A 25,280-nucleotide genomic window follows, 5' to 3' on the forward strand; every position below is an offset into this window, starting at 1 on the left:
CACCGTATGAATATAGTCAATAAACTTAATTTGATTAAGCAGGATGGTTGGAATGTCCTTGTGGGATACACACAAGTAAACATGGCATTACTGGGGATGAAGACTAATTCATACGCATGCAGTTGCCTCCGCCACCAAAAACACTATATAACCATAATCACACTGCCCTACACTTTATCGGCTTTTCCACACATCACTGTGAATACCTTGGAAAGTAGGATGGTCGTCTGTTGCTACTAAGTGAGAACACCGTTCCCCTTTACTCATGAGTCATAACCTCCACAAGAGTTTGCTGTGAAACTCCACAAAAGTTTGCTGTGACACTCACAATCACAAGAACTATGGAACTGTCACGTCACCGTAGAACTAAAATAATCTGCTTTTAGCATGTATGTGTCAAAACAAAGTATAAACAAATGATTGAGGTTAGGTTCAATCATTCTGTTTTTTTCTCCACAAATGAGTTCATTGGTGATCGAAGCGTTGTCAGAAGAGAGCTTGTGTGTTTCTGATATAAATATGCTTTCGCTAAGGTCATGCTGCAGTTTGGGGAGAAAATTGTTTACATTGGTGGAGCCTGCAGTTAGTTTACTAAACATAATTACTATACACTCGATTCTTTAGAAATATTCCTGTCATCATAAATAAAAACAAAATGATTTTGAGGCACTGACTCGAATTTAAGCAGAGAAGATACTTAAACAATAAACAAAATTGCCATTCAAAACAACAACAACAACGAAACAGGTAGCTTTCTAGCTTCAACGTGTTCCCTCTGGGTCCCTAGGGAAATATACCAGACTTTTTTTTCCAGTCCTCTGACTGTCAAATTTCTTTTTAAGTTTCAAGTTTCTTTAATAGTTGTCATACAGAAGTACAGAATACTTTTATACAAAATGCTTCTTACTGTTACGCTCCAGAGACTGTGCTAGACAAGATAAGTATCAAATAACATAGTATAGCATGTAAATTAGAAGTAGAAAATGAGGTCACAATGTTCAGTATAGACATATGTACTATATATGTATTATACTGATGTATTATACTGGAATGAATTTAGCTTGTTTTGTACTTTGATTTTTATCAGCACAGAGACCTTTAGCAAAATAGATCTAACCGCATTCTCAAGAGACTGGACCAGGAATATTTGGTTCAGCTGTGCAATAGAAATAATAGTCACCCCACTCCAAGTAATAGCTTATGCTGCCACCTACTGGACAAAAGCATAAAGACAACTTCCCTTATAATGTTTCCCTTTATTGTGACAGTAGGAAGGCAGAAGAGAGCAAGCAGGGAAGACAGGAGGGACAGTAGGAAGGCAGAAGAGACAGAGCAGGGAAGACAGGAGGGACAGTAGGAAGGCAGAAGAGACAGAGCAGGGAAGACAGGAGGGACAGTAGGAAGGCAGAAGAGACAGAGCAAGGAAGACAGGAGGGACAGTAGGAAGGCAGAAGAGACAGAGCAGGGAAGACAGGAGGGACAATAGGAAGGCAGAAAAGACAGAGCAGGGAAGACAGGAGGGACAGTAGGAAGGCAGAAGAGACAGAGCAGGGAAGACAGGAGGGACAATAGGAAGGCAGAAAAGACAGAGCAGGGAAGACAGGAGGGACAGTAGGAAGGCAAAAGAGACAGAGCAGGGAAGACAGGAGGGACAGTAGGAAGGCAGAAGAGAGAGTAGGGAAGACAGAGCAGGGAAGACAGGAGGGACAGTAGGAAGGCAGAAGAAAGCGAGCAGGAAGACAGGAGTGAGACAGTAGGAAGGCAGAAGAGAGTGAGCAGGAAGACAGGAGTGTGACAGTAGGAAGGCAGAAGAGAGCGAGCAGGAAGACAGGCTCTGGTGCAATATTTTGCATGCTGATATTATATCCAATCCAACTTTATTTATATAGCACAACAACAACAAAGTTGACCAAAGTGCTTCACAATCAGTCAATACAGTAAAAAACACAGACTAATCACAATACAATGTACACAGAACTACAAACAAACAAATTACGGTAGCAGACTGTAATTTTTTTTTTTTTAATGCTAGGGACAACAGATGTGTTTTTAGAAGGGATTTAAACATTGGGAGCATTGGGGCCAGCCTAATGTGGGAAGGCAACACGTTCCAGAGTTTGGGGGTTATAACCACAAACGCACGGTCCCCCCTGTTCTTTAGTCTGGATTTGGGGACAACAAAGAGGGACTGGTCAGCAGACCTCAGAGACCGTAATGGGGTGTAGGATCTCGGTGAGGTAGGGTGGGGCCAGACCATTCATTGCTTTATAAGAAAACAACAGGATCTTAAAATGTATCCTAGACTGCACAGGCAGCCAATGAAGGGAGGCGAGGACAGGAGTGATGTTCTCCCATTTGCGTGTCCCTGTCAACAGTCGAGCAGCAGCGTTTTGGACCAGCTGAAGACGCGACAGCGAGGCCTGGCCAACGCCAACGTAAAGCATGTTACAATAATCCAGCCACGTTGTCACAAAGGCATGCATAACTCTCTCAAAGTCCTTAAAAGAGAGAAGAGGCTTGACTTTGGAGAGTTGCTTCAGCTGGAAGAAGCTGGACCTAACCACAGAGTTAATCTGTCCATTTTAAACTCACCGTCTATTTTCACCCCCATCATTACATTTACATTTAGTCATTTAGCTGACGCTTTTATCCAAAGCGACTTACAAGTTCTGTACGACAAGTCATCAAGAAGGGTACAACTCTATCAGCTGAGTAACAATGTTCATCAAAGTGTTGCGTGTTACAGCCTACAGCCAGCACGGAGCGGGCCCCGACCCCCCCCTCCCCCCTTCCCACCCTCAACAACAAAGCCCCCCAGCCCCACACAGAGGAACAGATCACAAACGAACAATACTTCGAACCTGCCAACATCAATGAAATAACCAACGCCAATGGACTGAACATTTTTCACATTAACATTAACAGCTTAAAAAACAAATTGGATGAAATCAAACAATTATTCATAAATGGTAAGGCAAACATACTGTGCTTCTCAGAAACTAAGCTCGACGATTCTGTAAAAGATCCAGAGATAGAGATTGAGAACTACTCAATAATTAGGAATGATAGGAACAAACATGGAGGTGGTGTCTGTATGTACATACACAAGGACACCAAATTCATCAACAGAAATGACCTGAATCATAAATCAATTGAAACTGTATGGGTGGAAATCCTATTCGAAAGGGCGAAATCCCTACTGGTTGGCACAGTCTACAGGCCGCCAGATCATAGTGACTTTTATGATACACTGGATGGGTGTTTAGCTGGAGTTGAGGATGTAGACAAAATTCTTATTGGAGACTGGAACACGGATATGCAACGAAAAGATGCACCCGTCTTCAAGTCATTCAGTAGGTTTTGTGATCTGCACGGCCTCAGCCAGCTAATCACCCAACCCACACGTGTATGTGAATCAACTCAGACTACCATTGACCTCATTCTGACCTCCGACAAGTCCAAGATCTCCAATAAAGGGGTTATAGCATGCGGGTTAAGTGATCATTATATGATATTCTGTACCCGCAAAAAACTAAAACAAAAGGCTGGCTGCCACAAAACAGTCACATCTAGAGACCTCAAAACCTACTCTAGCGAGGCCTTTAACCTTGAACTGGAGAGCCTGGACTGGTCAGATGAACTCAATGGTACACTGGTTGAAGAAACATGGCTTGGTTTCAAAACCAAATTCTCAACAATACTAAACGACATGGCCCCCCTAAGAACCACCAGGGTAAAAAATCGCGCTGAGCCGTGGATGCACTCCGAAATACTGGCCGCTATGAAAACCAGAGACAAAAAATGCTCTGAGTTTCGTAAAAGTCAGTCAAAGCTTACTAAAAGCACGAGCAGTGAACTCCAAGCCCACGTGACTGAACTCAAACTAGAAAGAAACAGACTAAGAAACGACGTAAACTCCATGATCAAAACTGCAAAAAAGAATTTCATCAATGACAAAACTGAGGAAAACAAAAACAAACCACGTGAACTTTGGAAATTACTCAATAATCAACTAGGATGCAGTAAAAAACTTAAAACCAGATTCTCAAACATAAACATAAAAACGGACAACACGCTCATCACAGACAAGCTGGATGTAGCCAATTACTTAAACATTTTCTTCACAAACATAGCCACAACACTGGTAAACAAACTACCCTCCCACTCAGGGCTTTATGGGGTAGAACACATAGTAGCTTACTACAAAAACCTAGGGGTCCGCAAGGACGACTTCAAGCTAGAAATGGTAACAACAGATGAGGTACTCAATAAACTGAGCGCCCTCCAACCTAACAAGGCCACTGGCCATGACAACATCCCCTCCAAATTCCTCAGAGACTCAGCAGCCGCCATCACCCCAATCATCACACACATAATAAACCTCTCCATAAAACAGGGACACGTCCCCAAGGACTTCAAAATTGCGAGGGTGACCCCTCTGCACAAAAAGGGCAGCAAATTAGACCCAGGCAACTACCGCCCTGTTTCTATTCTCACCTCCATCTCGAAAGTCATGGAAAAAATAGTCTACGAACAGGTCGAAAAGTACCTAGCGGAAAAAAATCTAATCTACGAATTCCAATCTGGCTTCAGAACATCCCACTCCACTGACACATGCCTTCTCTATTTGAATGACCACATCAAACAAGAGGTGGACGCAGGCAAATACTGCGGCATGGTCATGCTGGACCTACAAAAGGCCTTTGACACGGTCAATCACTCCATTCTGATTGACAAGCTAAAAGCAATTGGTTTTGATAGTCTATCAGTGAGCTGGATGCAATCCTACCTTGAGGGCAGGGAACAGATGGTGGAGGTAAACGGTACCCTATCCCCCCCTCTCACAGTGAGCTGTGGTGTTCCACAAGGAAGCATACTAGGACCGCTACTGTTCCTAATTTATGCAAATGACATGTCGTCAGCTTGTGACTGCAACTTGTTCCTGTTTGCGGACGACTCAGCCCTGCTGGTCTCTGACAAGAACAAGTTACAGGTTGAAAAAACCCTCAGCTCTGAACTAGGCAGAATCTGCATATGGCTCGCTGATAACAAACTATCATTACACATGGGCAAAACAGAGTCCATTCTCTTCGGTTCAAATAACAAACTCAGCAAGACCGACGGCTTCTCAGTTACAGTGGGTGACAATATTGTCACAAGGAAAGATGAAATTACCTACCTGGGTTCCATCCTAGAGGCTAATCTCTCCTGTGACAAAATGGCATCCAATGTAATAAAAAAAGTCAACCAACGAACTCGATTCTTGTACCGGATCTCCTCTCTGGTAAACAAGAATACCCTGAAGACTCTGGCAGGAGCACTCATTCAGGGGTACTACGACTATGCTTGCACCTCATGGTACCAAAGCACCTCAAAGGCGCTAAAAACAAAATTACAAACATCTCAAAACAAACTGGTCAGACTACTGCTTGACCTTACTCCTAGAACCCACCTCACCCCTGCCCACTTTGACAACCTAGGATGGCTTAGAGTAGATGACAGAGTACAGCAACTTGCAATGGGCCTGGTCTACAAGATACACTACACGACCAAGGTACCCATGTACATGGCAAAATACTTCCCAAAGGTCAGTGAATACCACGATCACAACACCAGAGGGAGCTCCACAAATCATGTTAAACCCAGATTCGGCTCAAATAAGGGACTAAACACGTTTCGCAATTATGCCACATCAATGTGGAACGCCCTACCCAAAGCTGTAAAGGAATGTGGATCACTACCCACTTTCAAAACCTCTCTCAAGAGACACCTACGGGAGACTGCAATGCAACACTGGCCCCTGTAAATATCCTAACCCAACCCCCTCCAATGTACAGTCATTTACCTAGTATGGTCTTGTCAATAGTCCAATGTACAATTTTGTTTGTTTGTACAGAGTCCCCCCCCCCCCCCCCCCTCAATGTACAGTTTTGCTTGTTTATACAATGTGCCCCCCCCCCCCCCCCCCCACCCACCTCCAATGTAAATTACCCAGTATGGTTGTCAATATCCCAGTGTACCCAACCCCCCCCACCCAACCTCCTCCAATGTACAGTTTCTACGTCAAATGTATATACTCCCTTTTCTTGACTCCTTCTGTATCACAAACAGTACTGTATTTGCAAATCTGGTATGTCATAAATGTATAGATGTAGCAGTACTGACTATCTGTATGTCATGTATGTCATATATGTCCTGATGAATTGAAAATGGGGGACCCTGGTGTAAACAAGACGAAAGTCTTTCTCTGGTCTGCATCCCCTTAACAATTGTGTGTATTGAGCTGTACTGTATTGTACCCATTCTGCAATCTGTTAATAAAGTTTTCAATCAATCAATCAATCAAACAGTGTAGGTTAGTTTATTAGGACAAGTGCATGACAGTAAGGTTAGTTAGGGTTAGAGTTTTTTTTTTTTATTATTATTATTTCAGATAATAGTTGAAGAAGTGCGTCTTTAGTCGACGGCGGAAAATTGGACGGGTTTCGGCGGATACGTGCAGCAATGGGGAGCCAGTGCAGGTCCCTAAGAAGTGCAGTGACATGGGCCGACTTCGGTAGGTTTGAGATCAGGCGGGCCGCTGCGTTCTGAATGAGTTGAAGAGGCTTGGTGGCAGTGGCCGGGAGGCCAGCGAGCAGTGCGTTGCAGTAGTCGAGGCGGGAGATGACTGTTGATTGGACGAGGAGTTGGGTGGCTTCTTTTGTCAGGAAGGGGCGGATCCTTCTGACGTTGCTCAGGAGGAATCTGCAGGTTCTGATTGTCGCTGCGATGTGAGCAGAGAAGTTTAACTGGTCGTCGAGGACAACACCAAGGTTCTTGGCGGTCGGGATGCGGTCACAGCTGCATTCTCGACTGTGATGGAAAGGTCGGTCAGGGGGGAGGATTTGGCCGGCAGGTGGAGCAATTCTGTTTAGCTTAGGTTCAGTTTGAGGTGGTTGGTCGGCATCCAGGCGGAGATGTCGGACAGACAGGCCGAGATCCGCTCAGAGACGTGGATATCTGAGGGAGGGAAGGAGAGGAAGAGTTGAGTATCATCGGCATAACAGTGATACGAGAAGCCATGAGACATGGTAATGTTACCCAGTGATTTAGTGTAGAGGGAGAAGAGAAGGGGTCCTAGGACCGAGCCCTGGGGGACACCCGTCCGCAGGGGGCGGGTGGCCCACAGGGTCCCTCTCCATGACACTTGGTAGGAGTGTTCATTGAGGTATGATGTCAGCCATGTCAGCGCAGAGCCAGCCACTCCCATTCCTGCGAGGGCCGCGAGGAGGATCTGATGGTTGACTGTGTCGAAGGCTGCAGATAGATCTAGGAGAATCAGGACAGAGGAGAGGCCTTTCGCTTTTGCTAAGTGAAGTGCCTCTGTGACCGCAATGAGGGCCGTTTCTATGGAGTGGCCAGTCCGGAAGCCAGACTGATTAGGGTCTAGGAGGTCATTCTGTAAGAGATAAGCAGTAAGTTGGTTGGATACAGCACGTTCAAGTGTTTTAGAAAGGAAGGAGAGAAGAGAGACAGGAGGATAGTTGCCTATGACGGTGGGGTTCAGGGTTGGTTTTTTTATGAGGCGGTGACTCTGGCTTGTTTTAGGGAGGTGGGGACCACCCCCGAGTTGAGTGAGGAGTTGATGGTTGCAGTTAGGAATGGGAGGATGTCTGGTGCTATGGTCTGGAGGAGTGGGGAGGGTAGCTGGTCCAGCTGGCATGTAGTCGGGCGTGTAGTTCGACGTTACCAGTGTCAGGGTCTCGGCTTCTGTAATGGGAGAGAAAGATGACAGAGTGAAGGATGAGGTTCTCGATTCAGTATTTGGAATGGGTGGGGGTTGGGAGAAGGCGCTGCGGATGTTCTCCACTTTTTCCTCAAAGAAGATTGCGAAGTCTTTGGCAGAGAAAGATGAGGGAGGAGGGGGTGGGGGGGGAGTGAGGAGGGAGGACATGGTAGCATGCAGTTTGCGAAGATTCTTGGCAGAGGCCTCGATCCTATGGTGAAAGAAAGAAGCTTTGGCATTAGTAATGGTTTTGGAGAATGTTAACAAGAGGTTGTGATATGTGTCGATGTCAGCAGTGAGGCGTGACTTTCTATACTTCCTCTCAGCCGCTCTCAGGACCTGTCTTTGTTCTCTCACTGCATCCGTCAGCCATGGACTGGGTTGGTAACTATGGGTTTGACACATGAGTCAAGGGGGCACATGTCTGGAGGTGAGGTACCAGGCACGCTTGGTCTGAACATAATGACCTCGGTTTTTTTGTCATTGAAATTTTTAAAGGGGACATGCATTGCTATTCCTTGCACTATTTGGGCAACTTTACACAATTCCTGTGAGTCTATTGAACACATCTGTAAGGTTTATTTAAAAAAAAAATCATTGTTTTATATTTCTAATGGAGTACTCAAAAGCATCATTTTCCAGCCTCAGGACTTCAGCCTGTTATTGGATGGGCTCCGCCCATAATCGCTTTCAGTGACAGTCACCCACACAGCGTGATACATACAAGAGAGAGAGAGAGAGAGAGAACGAGCAAGCGAGAGAGAGAGAGAGAGAGAGTGAGAGAGAGGAGAGATGCGTCCCGGACACACAGGCAGTCAAGTTTGTGTGTAATGCTCCGACGAGGGAGAGAGAGAGGAGAGATGCGTCCCCGACACACACGCAGTCAAGTTTGTGTGTGTGTCCCCGACGAGGGAGAGAGATGGCGCACACACATTTACACACACTTCTGCAGTCCCTCCCGCCATCCCTCTCTCTCTCTCTCGCTCGTTCTCTGCCTGTCAAACCCTGTTTGAGGAAGTGTCGGGTTACACTATGCCTACGTCCCCGACACACACGCAGTCAAGTTTGTGTGTGTGTGTCCCCGACGAGGGAGAGAGATGGCGCACACACATCCAGCCGTCCCTCTCTCTCTCTGTCTCTCTCTCTCCCTCTCGCTCGTTCTCTGCCTGTGAAAACCCGTTTGAGGAAGTGTCGGGTTACACTGCACTACAACCATAGAGGGGGCGTTACTGCAGATCAGTACCCTATTCACGCCAGGAATACAGTCAAATCAGAACGGCTTAGTTGAGTGAGGGAAGATCTTGTGAACTCGAGACTAGACTGATGAGTCAATATGGTAATTAGAGACACAGACCCATTGATACTAACCCCTATTGCTATAAAACAATGGTAAATACTGAAAAAAGCCATTTATAGGGCGGCTAAGTGGCGCAGTGGGCAAGGCGCTCGCCACTAACGCAGGAGATGCTGGGTTCGAGCCCAGCTCTCGCCGTTGCTACCAGCTTGGCTGGTCGTTCATACTAACACAATTGGCAGTGTTAGGGGTGGGAAAGCTGGTGGGGTGGGGATTGGACGTTGTGGACAGCGACTCCCACAGGTCGGTTGGTGCGCCTGTACAGCAGAATCAGGAAGTAACGGGGGCAGTGTGAGCCTCCCACGCGTTACTCCTCGCCACTGAGAGATCGCGCTGTACAGGTGAAAAGATGCCTCCTCGTGTACCGGAGGGGACACGTGATGCAAGGCTTGGTCCTCACTGCAGCCGACCAGTGGGAGCAACGTTCGAGACAGGGGAGGGGAGAATTGAAGGGAGAATTGGCAAGGCGAAATTGGGATGGGAGAAAAATTGAAAAATAAGGAGAAAAAGTGGATAAAAAAAAAAAACATTTATAATGCATGTCCCCTTTAAAGTTCAGAGCCAGCCAAGCTTTTATGTCACTGAGACAGTCTAACCGAGGTTTTAGAGTATTTGGGTCATCACACTTTAAAGGCAGGTATATTTGTAAATCGTCTGCATAAAAATGGAACGAGATGCCATGGTTCTTGATAATAGACCCTAAGGGGAGCAAATACAGAGCGAAGAAAAGGGGCGCCAGGATGGAACCTTGAGGTACACCACAGGAGAGGGAAGCAGATGATGACTGAAAATTGCCCTGATACACAGAAAAGCTCATATCTGACAGATTTGACCTATATAGATATTATATAATAATAATATAATAATAAATAATAATACATTTAATTTAAACTTTATCTTATTAGATCAAACAGATGTACATATATTCTTTGCAGATGTTGGGGACATAATTCGCAGTTGAAAAAAGGTAATAAATCGCAATATATCAAATTATAGCAACATTTGGCTATCGCAATATTGTGACTGTAGTATCGTGTAGTACTGTCTTATACTATCATGCTCTCTTCCTAATATACTAATATGTCTCTACTACTATGCACTCACCACTGCAGCACTCAAGTTTCAACACTTTGATGAACATTGTTACTCAGCTGATAGAGTTCCCTTCCTGCTGACTTGTCTTACAGAACTTGTAAGTCGCTTTGGATAAAAGAGTCAGCTTAATGCCTAAATGTAAATGTAAATGTAATATTGTATCGTGGGGCCTCTGGTGATTCCCACCCCTATGGTAGATGTGCTCCCACCCGAAGGTGAGGGTCTTACTTAACCACGACATCATCATGTTTACCCACATCCTACCCAAGTAGACGGACGAGGCTGTAGAAGATCATCACGAGAAGTTGACACAGCCAGCAGGAGTATAATAGCCTGTACAGTCTGTCGAGTACCGCTGGGAGAGCTGCACAACATTCAAATCCAACTCTCCAAAACGATAGGAGCCAAAGTCCTGTAACGAAGAGAACAAAGAGAATTTTTAGGCTACTGGAACGTTAGAATGACATGTAAATATGGCTACAAAGACATTGTTCATTTTTATATCTCTGTGTATAATTAGACTAGCTGTTCGATATCTAAGTCAGGTGTCCCATTGTCAGCTATAATCGCGTATTCTCATAATTAAAAGGTATCCAATTTAGTTTTTTTTTTTGTCTTTCTATCTTTTTCTCCCACCCCCCATTTTAATCGTTATGCCAATTCCCTTCCTGGTCGCTGTGCGCCCTGTCCTACTGACCGTCTGGGGAGGGTATAGACTACCACATTGCCTCCTCCGATACATGTGGAGGTGCTAGGCGCTTCTTTTCACCAGACAGCAAGGAGCTTCACGAAACGCATGCAGAGGTTCATGCTATCTCCCCCAGATCCCCTCCCTGCTGAACAGGCGCCCCGACCGACCAGTAGGAGCCACTGTTTGCAATGACCAGGACTCATACCCCACTGTCTTCCCCCCTTCGAACACAGCTAATTGTGTTTGTAGGGATGACTGACCAAGCCGGAGGTACCGCTGACAGCTGGATTCGAACCCAGAGTCTCTGCGGGGGTAGGCGAGTGCTTAGACCTCTACGCTACCCAGCCGCACTCCAATTGAGTTTTTGACCACTAGTTCATTAAATGGGCACTATAGTGCACAGTAGGAGAAAAGGGGTCAAATTGGGTATCACGTGTTGTTGTAACACGTGCGCGAGGACATACAAGTACGCCACAAGCATGGGGATGGCATAGACTAGACTCTAGAGCACAGGAAGAGTGCACTGGAGGCATGTAAAACACATGCCCTTGTGCTTCAAATTGATTGGTCGATACGATCTTGCTTGAAATCTAAGCCTGTCGATCAAAGGAGGATGGACTTAGAGTATTACAACATCGCAAAAACTTAAATTAAACTTAATATGGATAGGATATTAACATTGCGAGACTAAATAAAACGGCGGAAAAAAATTACTTTAAAAGGTGGACTGTAAAAGGTTATGAGCTAGAAAATGTCTTCAGCTTGTAGAACAACAGAAAACTCTTGTCTATTTGAATATAAACAAAAGCGAGCTGTTTACAAGAAAACACAGTTGAATACCTTTAAGACATGCTACTTTCACCTCAGGAACATTTCACGCATTAGACCACTACTGTCCCCCTCCGACACTGAAAAGCTGGTTCATGCCCTCATTTTCTCACGTCTAGATTACTGTAATGCATTACTCATTGGCTCAACATCTAAATCCCTCCATAAACTTCAACTAATTCAGAACACCTCAGCTCGCATCATCACCCGCTGCCCCAAATTCTCCCACATCACACCTGTCCTCTCCTCACTTCACTGGCTCCCCGTCAAGTATAGGATTGACTTTAAGATCCGTCTCCTCACTTACAAAGCCCTCCACTCCCTAGCACCCGATTACATCTACAACCTTCTTCAACACTACACTCCCTCCCGCTCACTCCGCTCATCCAACTTAGCCCTTCTGAGCACACCACACTACCGCCTTAAATCCACAGAAAACAAATCATTCTCCTCCGCTGCTCCCCGACTCTGGAATCAACTCCCATTACACATCAAAGAAGCCCCATCTGTAGAAACATTTAAGTCCCACCTCAAAACCCACCTGTTCAATCTTGCATACCCTCACTCCTGACCCCCCAACCCCTGCATCACTTACATTTTCACATCTGTACACACCTATATTTTAGTATTATTATTTATTTTAAAATGTTCTCGGTCTTGTCTCTAAGTTGTCTCCCTCTCTCTGTATTATCCCCACTATGTCGTTATTGTGAAAGTCCATGTACTGTGTTTGTCCCTGTACTGTGTTTGTCTGTATGCTATAATGCCATGTATGTAAAGCGCTTTGAGATTCCTAATGTAAGGCGCTATATAAAATACATTTATTATTATTATTATTTAAAGGAACACGCCAACATTATTCTCGATGTCAACTTCCTGTCTGTTGTTGCTAGGCAACTACGGCTTCCCTTGGGGGGAAAATGCACTCCCGGTACATTGTTTACGCTTCATTTAGTGCAGAAAACTGATCGGAAAAAGCGGCAAATTAAACACAATCAACTTAAGGGTAATTTTCTTCGGTGCATCACAATGCCAAAGAGCTGCTGTGTTACGTTTTGTACTAATAACAAAATCAATAATCCAAATTGAACGTCTTATATAAGGTTATGAAATGAACAAGAATGTGATAAAATATGTAATAAAAACAGAGCTCAGCGCATACATTTAATCTAGAAACCAGTTTGTTGTCCCCTATACGAAGATGGCCGGCGGTCCCGTGACGTCAGAGTGTCTTCCAGAATGGGAAATGTGCTTACCGTCTCTTTCAGTGTCAAACAAGAAAATAAAATACCAATTTCCTCTGAACCTCTTGAACTCTGCGTTCCATAGACAGCTATCCGGCTGCAAGCTAGTCTAGTTTAGCACAAATGAATGGAAGTGAGTACGGACCATTAGCCTAGCTTAAAACTCTGGGAGAGGTGTTTTTGTCTAGCTGGTCCGTATCCGCTTCCATTAATTTGTGCTAAGCTAGGCAAGCTTGCAGCTGGATAGCTTTTTACTGAACGCAGAGAGAGGAAATTGGTATCTTATCCTCTCATCTGACTCTAGAGAAGATGGTAAGTGCATTTCCCATAATGTCGGTGTTCTCCTTTAACATAAAGCTTTCATATTTATTGCGTGTCTTAAAAAAGGCCAGGGTTGCGGTTGCAGAGGACGTGTTATGCTCTGCACACAAACAAGTCAGCTTGTATGACAAGAACATGAGCCGCCGTCATAAACCATCGCTAAGGAAAAATGGGTGTCATGGTTACAGGCAACAAGTCAAGTGACACCCTCAGCTGAAATTAAAAAAAAAATCTATTTGTCCCATCACTCACACTCAGCAGCAGCAGCAGCCATCATGAAAGAGAAGGGGAATACATTTTCAATATTCTACCACAGTCGAGTTTTTTTCTATAGAACGAGGGTTTGGTCACAGATGCTGCAGTAAACAACCACTGACTGGGTGCAGCAGCGTTCTAAACATATCATTCACTCAAATAGAATCTGGTTCCCAGTGCTGCCAGGGCGCCGTCCTGTGGGCGCTGAATTTCCGCATTGTTGTCAAGGAAATGCTGCGAATGACTAGACCTTTTTTTTTCCTTTTTATAAAGGACCTTGACCACAGTTAGTCCAGACCTCACATTGTGATTGGCTGAGCAACATTCCAACAAGTGCCAGAATTGCCTAATAATAATTGTCCCTAGTGTAATGCTGACGCTGCACTCTACTTGGTGTTCAGTATCTGTATATGACCCACTGGTTCAGCAGATCAGACCTTCATCTTTTTTATTATCTACTATACTTTGTATTCGTATAGGTTACCTTGCCTGTACACCTCCTGTGCTGCTACTATGACTCCAGACTTTCTCCACAGGGATAAAGTCTTATCTCATCTTAAATCTGAGGAGATAACAAAGGTCTATAAAAATAAAAGATCGAATTAAATAAAAAATAACTCTACCCTGTGCACCATTTACAGTACATGGGGACCTTTCTATTTATTTAAGAATATCAAGTCTACCTTCAGTTTTTGGGCAGAGCCACAAGAGGGCGGACTGATCCAAAATAACAGAATGAATCAGTCAGTCAGTGTCGCACAATGGCCTTCCATATCCTGCTAAGCTTCACTTGTAGAGTTACCTTTTTCAAAAGTAAGCTTACAAAACAACAAAAAGAAACATCTGCTCATACAGCAAACACATTGGATTAGCATTTTTGTTTTTACAGTTAGTCTAAAGTAAAAATGTTGTATTGAAAGCTGAACCCAGAATCAAACACATATCTGGGGTGTTTGTAACAGAGCAGTATTTTGACTTTATTTAACCTTTAATATGCTTCTGGCATCGAAGGCCTCTCTGTCCTTCATGTTCCCCCTTCCTGGGCCACTCCGTTCGTCGGCTGGAAAACAAAAAGAAATCCCCAGTGAGCAGAAAGACATGCTGAAGCAATTCAAGAAAAAGGCGGACCAAAAAAACCAACACAATTCCCAGGATTCTGGATTCTGAGAAACGCTTGATAACAGTTTTGTTCACATTCTGGTAAACATGGTCAACCCGCCCCACCTTTTGTGCTGTGTTGTAGGCCGGGCCAGTGCAAATTCATGTTTGAGAACTGGGGCTGGACTTGATCTACGGCCAAACTGAATGAAGCTATTGTTGGGAGCGGTTGGAAAACACGCCGTCCCCATCCCAATGCACGTCAACAGAGCTGTGGCCAAAACGGGAGAGGTTGCTTTCTGATGCCTCTCTTCTAGAATTGGTTGTTCTTATAACTTCTAGTTGTTGTTGTTGTTGTTGTTGTTGTTGTTGTTGGAATTGTTCAGAACTTGGCTTTTCCATCACTGCTCTCTCCAGCTAAGCCATTAGGTAATAAAGGGACATTGGCAAATAGAATGAGTGAAGCAAGCATTTTAGTGACCTCAATTTGATCAGAGACCAGCTGTACAAATTCGTTTTTTTGAGTCAACACACAAAATGCTGCGTATATTGGAGGATGGTTACACAGCAATGAAACAATTTGGCATTTTGTTTACATTTGCAGCAGAGCTTGTGATTACTTTACCAAAAATGTTTACCGTACAAGTAATTCTTCCATCTTACAATCAATCAATTATCTTTATTAACAGACACAGGGTCCACAGAGTAAAAAACACACATAATCAACAAATTACATCACAATAAATAAAAACATAAACCAATAGCAGCTCTACAACAGGGCACTGCACCAATATTTCCAGATACAGGACTGGAACTTGATGTCACTGAGACTAGGTTGAGTCAGCAACAGGATGATCCTGTTCTGAGACACATTCAGACGAACATTTGTACATCAGGTGTCTCAGCAGAGCATGAAAGGAGTTAACTCCAGCACCACAAAACATTTTGCTGGCAATAATACAATAATGTCATTATAAAAGAAAACAAAATTATTTCGACACACTGTGTGAACTGTGAACCCAAACATAAGTCTAGCAGATAGTTCTTTGAAGAGTAAATATGTATTTAAACAAAAGTGTGGGCCCTGGGTAGCTTTCTAGTTTCAAAGGTTTTCCAGCTGACCCAAATTCCCACTGGATGGGAAAGATTTGTTAATTCGGTTGTGAAAATACACCTTTGAATTCTTTCACTTCTCTGACTTTCCCAAAACTACGTAGCGCACCTTTAAAGATTTCATGTAGCTCAAGGTGCTCCTGTGGATCCAACATGGCCACGGTTAGGGGGGTCAACGTCCACAGCGATAAGGCACTTGAGTCAGAACGTCCACCAAATGACGCGTGTTGTGTTTATGTTACTTTACCTGGGGTATCCTTCCTGTACAGTGTGTTTATGTTTCTTTACCTGGGGTATCCTTCCTGTACAGTGTGTTTATGTTTCTTTACCTGGGGTATCCTTCCTGTACAGTGTGTTTATGTTTCTTTACCTGGGGTATCCTTCCTGTACAGTGTGTTTATGTTTCTTTACCTGGGGTATCCTTCCTGTACAGTGTGTTTATGTTTCTTTACCTGGGGTATCCTTCCTGTACAGTATGTTTATGTTTCTTTACCTGGGGTATCCTTCCTGTACAGTGTGTTTATGTTTCTTTACCTGGGGTATCCTTCCTGTACAGTGTGTTTATGTTTCTTTACCTGGGGTATCCTTCCTGTACAGTGTGTTTATGTTTCTTTACCTGGGGTACCCTTCCTGTACAGTGTGTTTATGTTTCTTTACCTGGGGTATCCTTCCTGTACAGTGTGTTTATGTTTCTTTACCTGGGGTATCCTTCCTGTACAGTGTGTTTATGTTTCTTTACCTGGGGTATCCTTCCTGTACAGTGTGTTTATGTTTCTTTACCTGGGGTATCCTTCCTGTACAGTGTGTTTATGTTTCTTTACCTGGGGTATCCTTCCGGTACAGTGTGTTTATGTTTCTTTACCTGGGGTATCCTTCCTGTACAGTGTGTTTATGTTTCTTTACCTGGGGTATCCTTCCTGTACAGTGTGTTTATGTTTCTTTACCTGGGGTATCCTTCCTGTACAGTGTGTTTATGTTTCTTTACCTGGGGTATCCTTCCTGTACAGAGTGTTCATGACGGTGCCATGTAGCTTCACTTTGTCATAGTCTCTGACCATCAGTCCCGCTGTCACAAAGTGATCCACCAGCCGCTCTGCAATGACCTGCAGCCTAAAGCACAGTGACATAACAGGGATCAATATCCTGAGTTAAACTTGAACTCGCAGCAAGGGGAGGGGAAAACAAAACAATAACAAAGAAAAAAATATATACGAGTGATGAAACTATGATACATCAGTCATATGTGAATAGAAATATTAGGACATTTTGCATTTCTATTCCTTTTCTATTGCATCTTCTTGATCAGCAATGCCGCTAGCTCACTCATTCAGTAACTCACTCAGGGTTAACCCCTAGTGGCGAATAACAGGAAATATGCTTTGCATCTGAAAGGCCCCCCGCAGTACGATCTTTTCAGTAGGGAGGTTCAGTATTCTTAACTTTTTTTTTGTTTTTATTTGAGTATCCCTTCAATGATCTTAAAATTGCCGGATGTCTACCGGCTTCTGTGTTTTACTGAGTAAGCTTAGCATGGTTACTTTCAGGACGTGGATTTATACTTTATTTATACTCACAAAAATAACAATAAAAGGTGTGAATTCAGTGATGTTCTCTACAACACAGAAGCAGCCTAATTAAACCCCCATGTGAACAATGTTAACAAGTGTTAAGTAGATTAACTGTTCATTACTAATGATGTAACATAACACCCAACCAAATTAGATGCTGCATATTGCTACTGTTGAAACAAATAATATGCAATGTGATATTATTTCCATGACATGGGACAAAAAACATAACCTCCCTACTGCACAGTAGGAGCAGATCTTTGACCTACTGGGTGAACCTACTGAACAGTTAGATTCTGACAGCATATTGGTGTAAAGTGTGGCTAGTAGAGTTAGTAGCTTCTGTATCACAAACAGTACTGTATTTGCAAATCTGGTATGTCATAAATGTATAGATGTAGCAGTACTGTCTATCTGTATGTCATGTATGTCATATATGTCCTGATGAATTGAAAATGGGGGACCCTGATGTAAACAAGACGAAAGTCTTTCTCTGGTCTGCATCCCCTTAACAATTGTGTGTATTGAGCTGTGCTGTATTGTACCCATTCTGCAATCTGTTAATAAAGTTTTCAATCAATCAATCAATCAATTCTGTCTGATTGTGTAGGTACTGAGGGTAGTAGAGTTAGTAGCTTCTGTCAGATTACGTAGGTACTGAGGGTAGTAGGGTTAGTAGCTTCTGTCTGGTTGTGTAGGTACTGAGGGTAGTAGGGTTAGTAGCTTCTGTCTGGTTGTGTAGGTACTGAGGGTAGTAGGGTTAGTAGCTTCTGTCCGATTGTGTAGGTACTGAGGGTAGTAGGGTTAGTAGCTTCTGTCCGATTGTGTAGGCACTAATGGTAGTAGCTTCTGTCCGATTGTGTAGGTACTGAGGGTAGTAGGGTTAGTAGCTTATGTCCGATTGTGTAGGTACTGAGGGTAGTAGGGTTAGTAGCTTATGTCCAATTGTGTAGGTACTGAGGGTAGTAGGGTAAGTAGCTTCTGTCCGATTGTGTAGGTACTGAGGGTAGTAGGGTTACTAGCTTCTGTCTGATTGTGTAGGTACTGAGGGTAGTAGGGTTAGTAGCTTATGTCCAATTGTGTAGGTACTGAGGGTAGTAGGGTTAGTAGCTTATGTCCAATTGTGTAGGTACTGAGGGTAGTAGGGTTAGTAGCTTCTGTCTGATTGTGTAGGTACTGAGGGTAGTAGGGTTAGTAGCTTATGTCCGATTGTGTAGGTACTGAGGGTAGTAGGGTTAGTAGCTTATGTCCGATTGTGTAGGTACTGAGGGTAGTAGGGTTAGTAGCTTATGTCCGATTGTGTAGGTACTGAGGGTAGTAGGGTTAGTAGCTTATGTCCGATTGTGTAGGTACTGAGGGTAGTAGGGTTAGTAGCTTATGTCCGATTGTGTAGGTACTGAGGGTAGTAGGGTTAGTAGCTTATGTCCGATTGTGTAGGTACTGAGGGATTTCAGACACGGCATGTGTCCTTGTTTAATTTCCATTCTAGTCATTGTCATGAATTGCTACCGACAGCAATGCAATTCCCCCTCGGGGATAATAAAGTTCTTATCTTATCTTGAATCAAGGAAAAGCTACAGACGCTGTAAACTCTTTCCACGACTCTCAACAAGAGCTGTCATTAAGCAAAGCACTCTTACTTGTCGGATCCGTCTCTCACGTTGACCTTGGCATACAAGACGTCCACCATTGCCGGGTCGTCGTTCATGTATTCTATTCCCGTCACCTCCAGGGGCAGAGGCTTTCCTTCTGTGATTTCCCTGAAAGCACACAGCGCAGGACAGCCCTGAGACAGGCCTTGAAGCAAGCAGGGCATCTACACGTCTTATTCAATTAAATATAAAAATGGACTTCAGAAGGCAGGTTAGAATAAAAATCGAATGAATTAATCTAACAAATTAATGAATGAGAACAGACAGCTGTGCATGCCCAGGTTGATCGCAAATCAACCAATGGAAATGAATGAATTAAAATAACCGACAAAGTTCAATTATTGCTAAAAATACAAATGTTAATTCTTCTGCATATATGAAAACTAAAAATATATATCCAACTGTATCTATGACCTTTTTATGAACCTGCAGACAGACCAGTCGGACATGTTTAACATACAGTATTTCTTTATTTTTAGGCCAGGCCTGTTTGTATTATTTGGCTAGGCCTGTTAGTTTGTCACCTACTTGATGAAGTCCTGACACGACTGGAGATGTTCACATGCCTTGGACACCTCCATCTCATTCAACAGGGCCAGGGTGCCAACTGTCAGGTGAAGCTTGGCAGGATTCTGAAAGATGCTTTCATCTACCCCATGGTCCTGAGCAACAGTTCACTGATGTTATTTTCAGATGGTTATTTGGCCTGAGAGTAGTAGTCTAATCCTATAATAGTAGTAGTCTAATCCTATAATAGTAGTAGTCTAATCCTATAAGTAGTGTAATATTATAATAGTAGTCTAATACTATAATAGTAGTAGTCAAATATTATAATAGTAGTCTAATATTATAATAGTAGTCTAATACTATAATAGTAGTAGTCAAATGTTATAATAGTAGTAGTCTAATATTATAATAGTAGTCTAATACTATAATAGTAGTAGTCTAATATTATGATAGTAGTAGTCTAATCCTTTAATATTAGTAGTCTAATATTATAGTAGTAGTCTAATACTATAATAGTAGTAGTCTAATATTATAATAGTAGTCAAATATTATAATAGTAGTAGTCTAATATTATAATAGTAGTAGTCTAATATTACAATAGTAGTAGTCTAATAATATAATAGTAGTAGTCTAAAATTACAATAGTAGTAGTCTAATAATATAATAGTAGTCTAATATTACAATAGTAGTAGTCTAATCCTATAATAGTAGCAGTCTAATCCTATAGTAGTAGTAGCCTAATATTGTAATAGTAGTAAAGTCTAAAGTCTCTGGTAATTGCTACACAAACAAGCAAAATGTAGCCATCACTAATGCTAAATTAATCGGAGCCTAAGGGACAAATGTGGCTTATAAATCTGTTTCATGCTAAATGTGGATATTTTTAACAAAAATGTCAAACATTTCATGTTTTTACCCCATGACTCACCATTCATTGAGCATCCAATAAAAAAGCAATAATGCCAATACATCAGTTAAATAACATTACTTAGAGAATCTCAAAACAATACTTGAAAAGCTACAACTCGTTCGTGTCTCACTTCATACCTGTGAACACTGTTCCAAGACCTCATCTTTGAATCTCAGAAAGCCTTCTTGAACTCGGAGGTTGTTCAGAGCAAATGACAGGAAGTGGGAGAAAGGCTGCTTCTTGCGAAAACTCTCCATGAGGAGCTCCACGCGAGTCATCGCGGAGGAGACGGCCGCCCGCTGGGCACCTGTGATCACTGTCGAGGCAAGGGATGGTGACAGCTGTTTTTATTAAAGGGGCACTTCACCGATTTATTTTGCACATAATCTTGCACACATCCAAAAAACTCTAAACAGTTTGGCACACATTAATTTATTTAGTCAGTTATTGAGAGTAGCCTAAATTAGTTTGAATGTGGCCACCAGTGATGTCATCGGGGACACTGAATCCTTATGTTGTGTTAATAACAGCTCAATGAAATGATAAAGTAGTAGTCCCAATAAGACAAGGTATTGCAATTTTTTCATCTACCTGTACATCATTTTGTGGTGCTGTAATTAACACAACACAAGGATTCAATGTCCCCCATGACATCACAGTGGTGGTGGCCATATTCAAACCTATTTACTCAATAACTGTCAAACTAAATTAATGTGTGCAAAACTGTTTAGAGTTTTGGGATGTGTGCAAAATAAATCAGCATTGTTTTCTTTTGGTGAAGTGTCCCTTTAAACTGTAGAGCTTTGTAGAGCACCTGAGTACGAGGTGACAGGCGGACTCAAGGCTGTCTCATACTCTGGATTCGCAGAGACAGTCTGATTGATTGATTGATTGAAAATGTTATTAACAGATTGCAGAATGGGTAGTTTGTTTTGTAGAATTTAAATGACACATCTCGTCTAGTGTCTATGGGCTGTTGAACATCACTTACCAATCTGTCCCTCTGTGCCTTGTTTTGGAATGATGATTGATGTATTTGTGTCTGTCTCCAGACGTCTACGTGTCTCTCCTTTCTTCCCAATGATGTATCTGTGAAAACACACGAGATATTAACACATCGTGCCCCACGGCTGAGGCCTTCTGTCGCTCACCAGCTTGTAAGCAAGATAAGACAAGTATCAAGTTTGATCAAATAATCAATACAAAAAAACTCACTTGTAAAGAACACTTGGCACATCAATGGCACAGCGGAAACCTTTATCCGTTTGTTCAATGTTGTTGCTGGCACAGGGTTCATCGGCTGCAAACTCTTCATTTTCTAAATATCACAAACCACATTGTTATCATAAATTCATCTTTTCAAAGCACCTGGTGCAAAACAGTGACATAGCTGACACTAACCCTAGAATGGCTTGTATGGAATATCATACAGTAGGGCTGACACCTACTGTACTTTGGTGTAAAGTACTTGGGTGTTTGGTAGGGGTGGGACGATACATCGATCCAGATCGATACATCGATGTAATTATCAACAATCGAATCGGATCGATGCGATGTAATAAGATCGATTCATATCGATACTCTTATTTTGAAAATCCTGTGGCGAGTCTCATATCCGCCCAAGAACAACAGCAGTAGCTCCGTGTGTGTAGATGTTACAGCATAGCATTCTCCCTTTCTGTGTGTGTGTGCGCGCGTCTTTGGAAAAACCAGATGAGGTCAGAGGAGTTTGATGTTTAAATGTTATTTAAACATAAACAATATAATACATAATTAATGTAGGCCTATACATGATCATGCAACATCACCAAATTGTTGTAGGAACGGTTTGAGAGAGGGAGGTTGTGAGTTTTGAGTTCCAAAAAATGTAGCTTAAAGTTTAAAGCTCAATATATAAAAACGTGGCACTTTACAGTGAACAGGAGGTCTATTTGTATTAAAAACAATAGATTGATTTTCCTTTAAATGTCTGGAAGAGCTCAAAAATACAAATGTCAAATGATATTTTCATTACCTTTTTTTTGTTGATCTAAATGTTACTGATTGTGTTAAATGGGCATATGATATCATCTCATATCGATCGCAGGCACCTGAATCTAATCGTATCGTATTGTATCGTGAGAGACTTTGTGATATCGGCAAATATCGTATCGTTGTCCAAAGAATCGATATCGTATCGTATCATGATGAAACTGGTGATTCCCACCCCTAGTGTTTGGCTTGACTCTGAACTATCATTTAAGTGTCACATTGATCATATCGTAAGAAAAATGTATCTTAGTGTGGGTATTCTCTACCGCTCCAGAAACTGCTTAACTTTTTCTGTTAGGAAGAAGCTTGTAATTCAATTTATTTAGCCATTTATGGATTATGTAGATATTGTCTACCAGGTTGCATCCAAAACAAATCTCATTCCTCTCAATACATCTTATAATAATAATAAATAATAATAAATTATGCAGATTTGCTCTTAGATGCCCTTTTACAACTCATCACTGTCTAATCATGAAACACTGAATTTGCCCTCTCCCACTGACAGCGCCACTGGTTACAATTTATTTTCAAATGTATTCATCTTAATTATCCGCAATATCTAAAACAATACTTGACTCCATATTCTTCCAATTATTATTTAAGGCATTCTAGCCAACTCTATTTTTCCATACCTACAGTTTCAACACTCTCAAAAGCAACAGCCAAGAAAGCCTTTTTGTTCAAAGCCCCTTCTGATTGGAATAACTTACCTGCAAATACTCGTTCCATCTCATCTTTTTATTTATTAAAAGATGCGCTGTCTTCTTACTTTCAAAGTACATGTAGGCCTACATGTTTTTAGTTTATCATTTTTACTTAGTTTATCATTTATGTGCTGAAGGGTCTGCAATTAGGTAAAATTAGACCTAAAATAATCCCCCTTTAAGTTCACCAACCTGTTTAATATGTGGGAGTTAAGTTATTATTTACCACATAATGTTACACTGTCTGCCTATTGATGGCATCTCAGGTTATATGACGGTGCTGCAATCTAGTGGGCCAGAGGTGGTAGTGTTCCCTCGTAAGTGCGTCACTTCCTCTAGGAGCTTGTTGACGTAGAACTTGGCCGGACTTGTTTAGAGAACAAACGTACATCCAGCGTTGCTCGTAACGTTATAGTTTGACGGTGACCAAGGATGTAAAGTTGCTTACCAAGCGGACATTATACCACCAAGAGAGAGTGAGTTTTAGTACCCAGCTAATTCGATGTTTAGTAAACGTCTGGGATTAGCACATTACAGCGGACTATAGTATTCCCCATTTATCGTTAACAGTTAGCCGAAGCTAGCTAGCTCGGTGCTAATACCTAAAGTAGCTTCAGCTCATGCTTCGATAGCTGCTCTATACTGGACATATCAGTCGATATATAACACAGACCAGAGAACATTTAGATAGGGTCTGTGTCGAAGGGACGCTGTAAAAGGACACAACTAGTCATATGTAGTAGCCATAGCAGTAGCCTGTGGTACAGAGGGGACCAGCGTGCGCCGTGCAGCACCACGGAGCGGAGCGAGACACTCGGATCCACCACAGCGGAGCATCTGGTCTGCAGGAGCAGACTGGTGGCGCCTATCGGACCGGGCAGCGTCTTCCCGCCCTCATCACCACGCAGCGGTCTACTACTCCTCGTTACAGAATCCATCCGGGTTCTTTCTCACCCCCCAGGATTATTAACTCTCTCCACCTCTCTCATCCTGCAGAGGGAATTGTTCCTCTGACACAGTGGTAACCGCGGCAACGTTTGGCCAGAACACTTTAATAGAACTATTTGGGCGCCCATCTAAATTTAGTAATAGTATTTAATTAGGCATTGTGTAACGTGATAACAATATTTGTATGTATCTTTTTTCCCCTTTTTTGCTTATATAAATGGCATTATGATTCAAACAGTTTCCTCGCTCTTTCTAGTTTAGGTGACTCCATTTTAAGTTATTCACTCAGTTGTGTATTTGGTACAATTAGTTTAAGAGTTAAGGCATCCTACCACACCCCCTAAGGTGACAATTATATACAGTCCTCTAAGCTCCCGCACAATTTGGTCACTTCGAGCCGGAGTTAAACCAGATAGGATGTCACGAAAGAGCGAGGCAGGTTCAAATGGTTTCCCCCCCCCCCCCTTCCCTGAAGGGAAGACACGTGCTCCTAGGGAGCATAGATTACCCTCCCGACTAGATGACTGTGTCCTGGGTACACCCAGTAGCCATAGTTCGGAGAGCAATCAGCATGTGCTAAACACATCAGCTGACCGGACAGTAGGGGACTTTACAACCCAGACGGCAGGCACACCCCAGCTAGTAGACACCGCAGTTAGATCAGACTCTGAGAACAGAGTCAGACCCGACTGACACCCCCCAGCGGCCTGAAGAGAGGAAGAGACACCAGGTGGCAGTCCCGTGTAGTAAAGACATAACTACCTTCTCGCCACTGAATACCGCCAACCAAGATGAGTATGAGCAAGATGAGCCTAAAGAAGAAGAGGAGTGTGACTCCTGAAAACGACTCGCAACCTGGAGAGGATATCAATCCCCCAGACAGAGTGGAGCCACGCGGCAGGCAGGACTTCAATCACTTCCAACCAGGAGAGTTCTTCCTAGACACTCGCAGAACTGGTAGGCCCCCCAGCAGAGCACAAAGCAGAGGGAGCGTTACAAACCAAACAGAATTCATGTTCCAATGCATGCAACAACAACGCGAAGATGCGCTCGCAAGAGAGGCTCAACGACGCCAAGATGCGCTCGACAGAGAGAGAAGAGCCGCGGAAGCACTGGAGCGGGAGCGCGATAGAGCGGCAGCCCAGGCCTTGGAGTACACCCGGCTCGCTACCGCCCAACTGCAATCGGCCTCT

The 25,280-nt window shown here is 43.0% G+C and overlaps 1 protein-coding gene across 3 annotated transcripts in view; it reads right to left on the bottom strand.

Moving 5' to 3' along the window:
- ascc1 (activating signal cointegrator 1 complex subunit 1) overlaps window positions 1-25,280 on the bottom strand; it is a 74,835-nt gene that overhangs the window by 35,250 nt on the left and 14,305 nt on the right. For 2 of the 3 annotated variants that reach the window (XR_014620201.1, XM_084323843.1), the window contains exons 2-9: window positions 21,617-21,719; window positions 21,393-21,490; window positions 20,539-20,717; window positions 19,513-19,646; window positions 18,973-19,092; window positions 16,750-16,874; window positions 14,540-14,613; window positions 10,472-10,626 (exon numbers count right to left, since the gene is read on the bottom strand). Coding sequence is in view for 2 of the 3 variants with exons in the window: in XM_084323843.1 (XP_084179969.1) it covers window positions 10,510-10,626; window positions 14,540-14,613; window positions 16,750-16,874; window positions 18,973-19,092; window positions 19,513-19,646; window positions 20,539-20,717; window positions 21,393-21,490; window positions 21,617-21,719 (950 nt within the window). In the remaining variant the exon portion in view is untranslated. The remainder of the gene's footprint in view (window positions 1-10,471; window positions 10,627-14,539; window positions 14,614-16,749; window positions 16,875-18,972; window positions 19,093-19,512; window positions 19,647-20,538; window positions 20,718-21,392; window positions 21,491-21,616; window positions 21,720-25,280) is intronic. The other variant, XM_084323842.1, reaches the window with a different exon arrangement.

Source organism: Notolepis coatsorum (assembly GCF_963971535.1).
Source record: "Notolepis coatsorum genome assembly, chromosome: 10".
Taxonomy (NCBI): Eukaryota; Metazoa; Chordata; class Actinopteri; order Aulopiformes; family Paralepididae; genus Notolepis; species Notolepis coatsorum.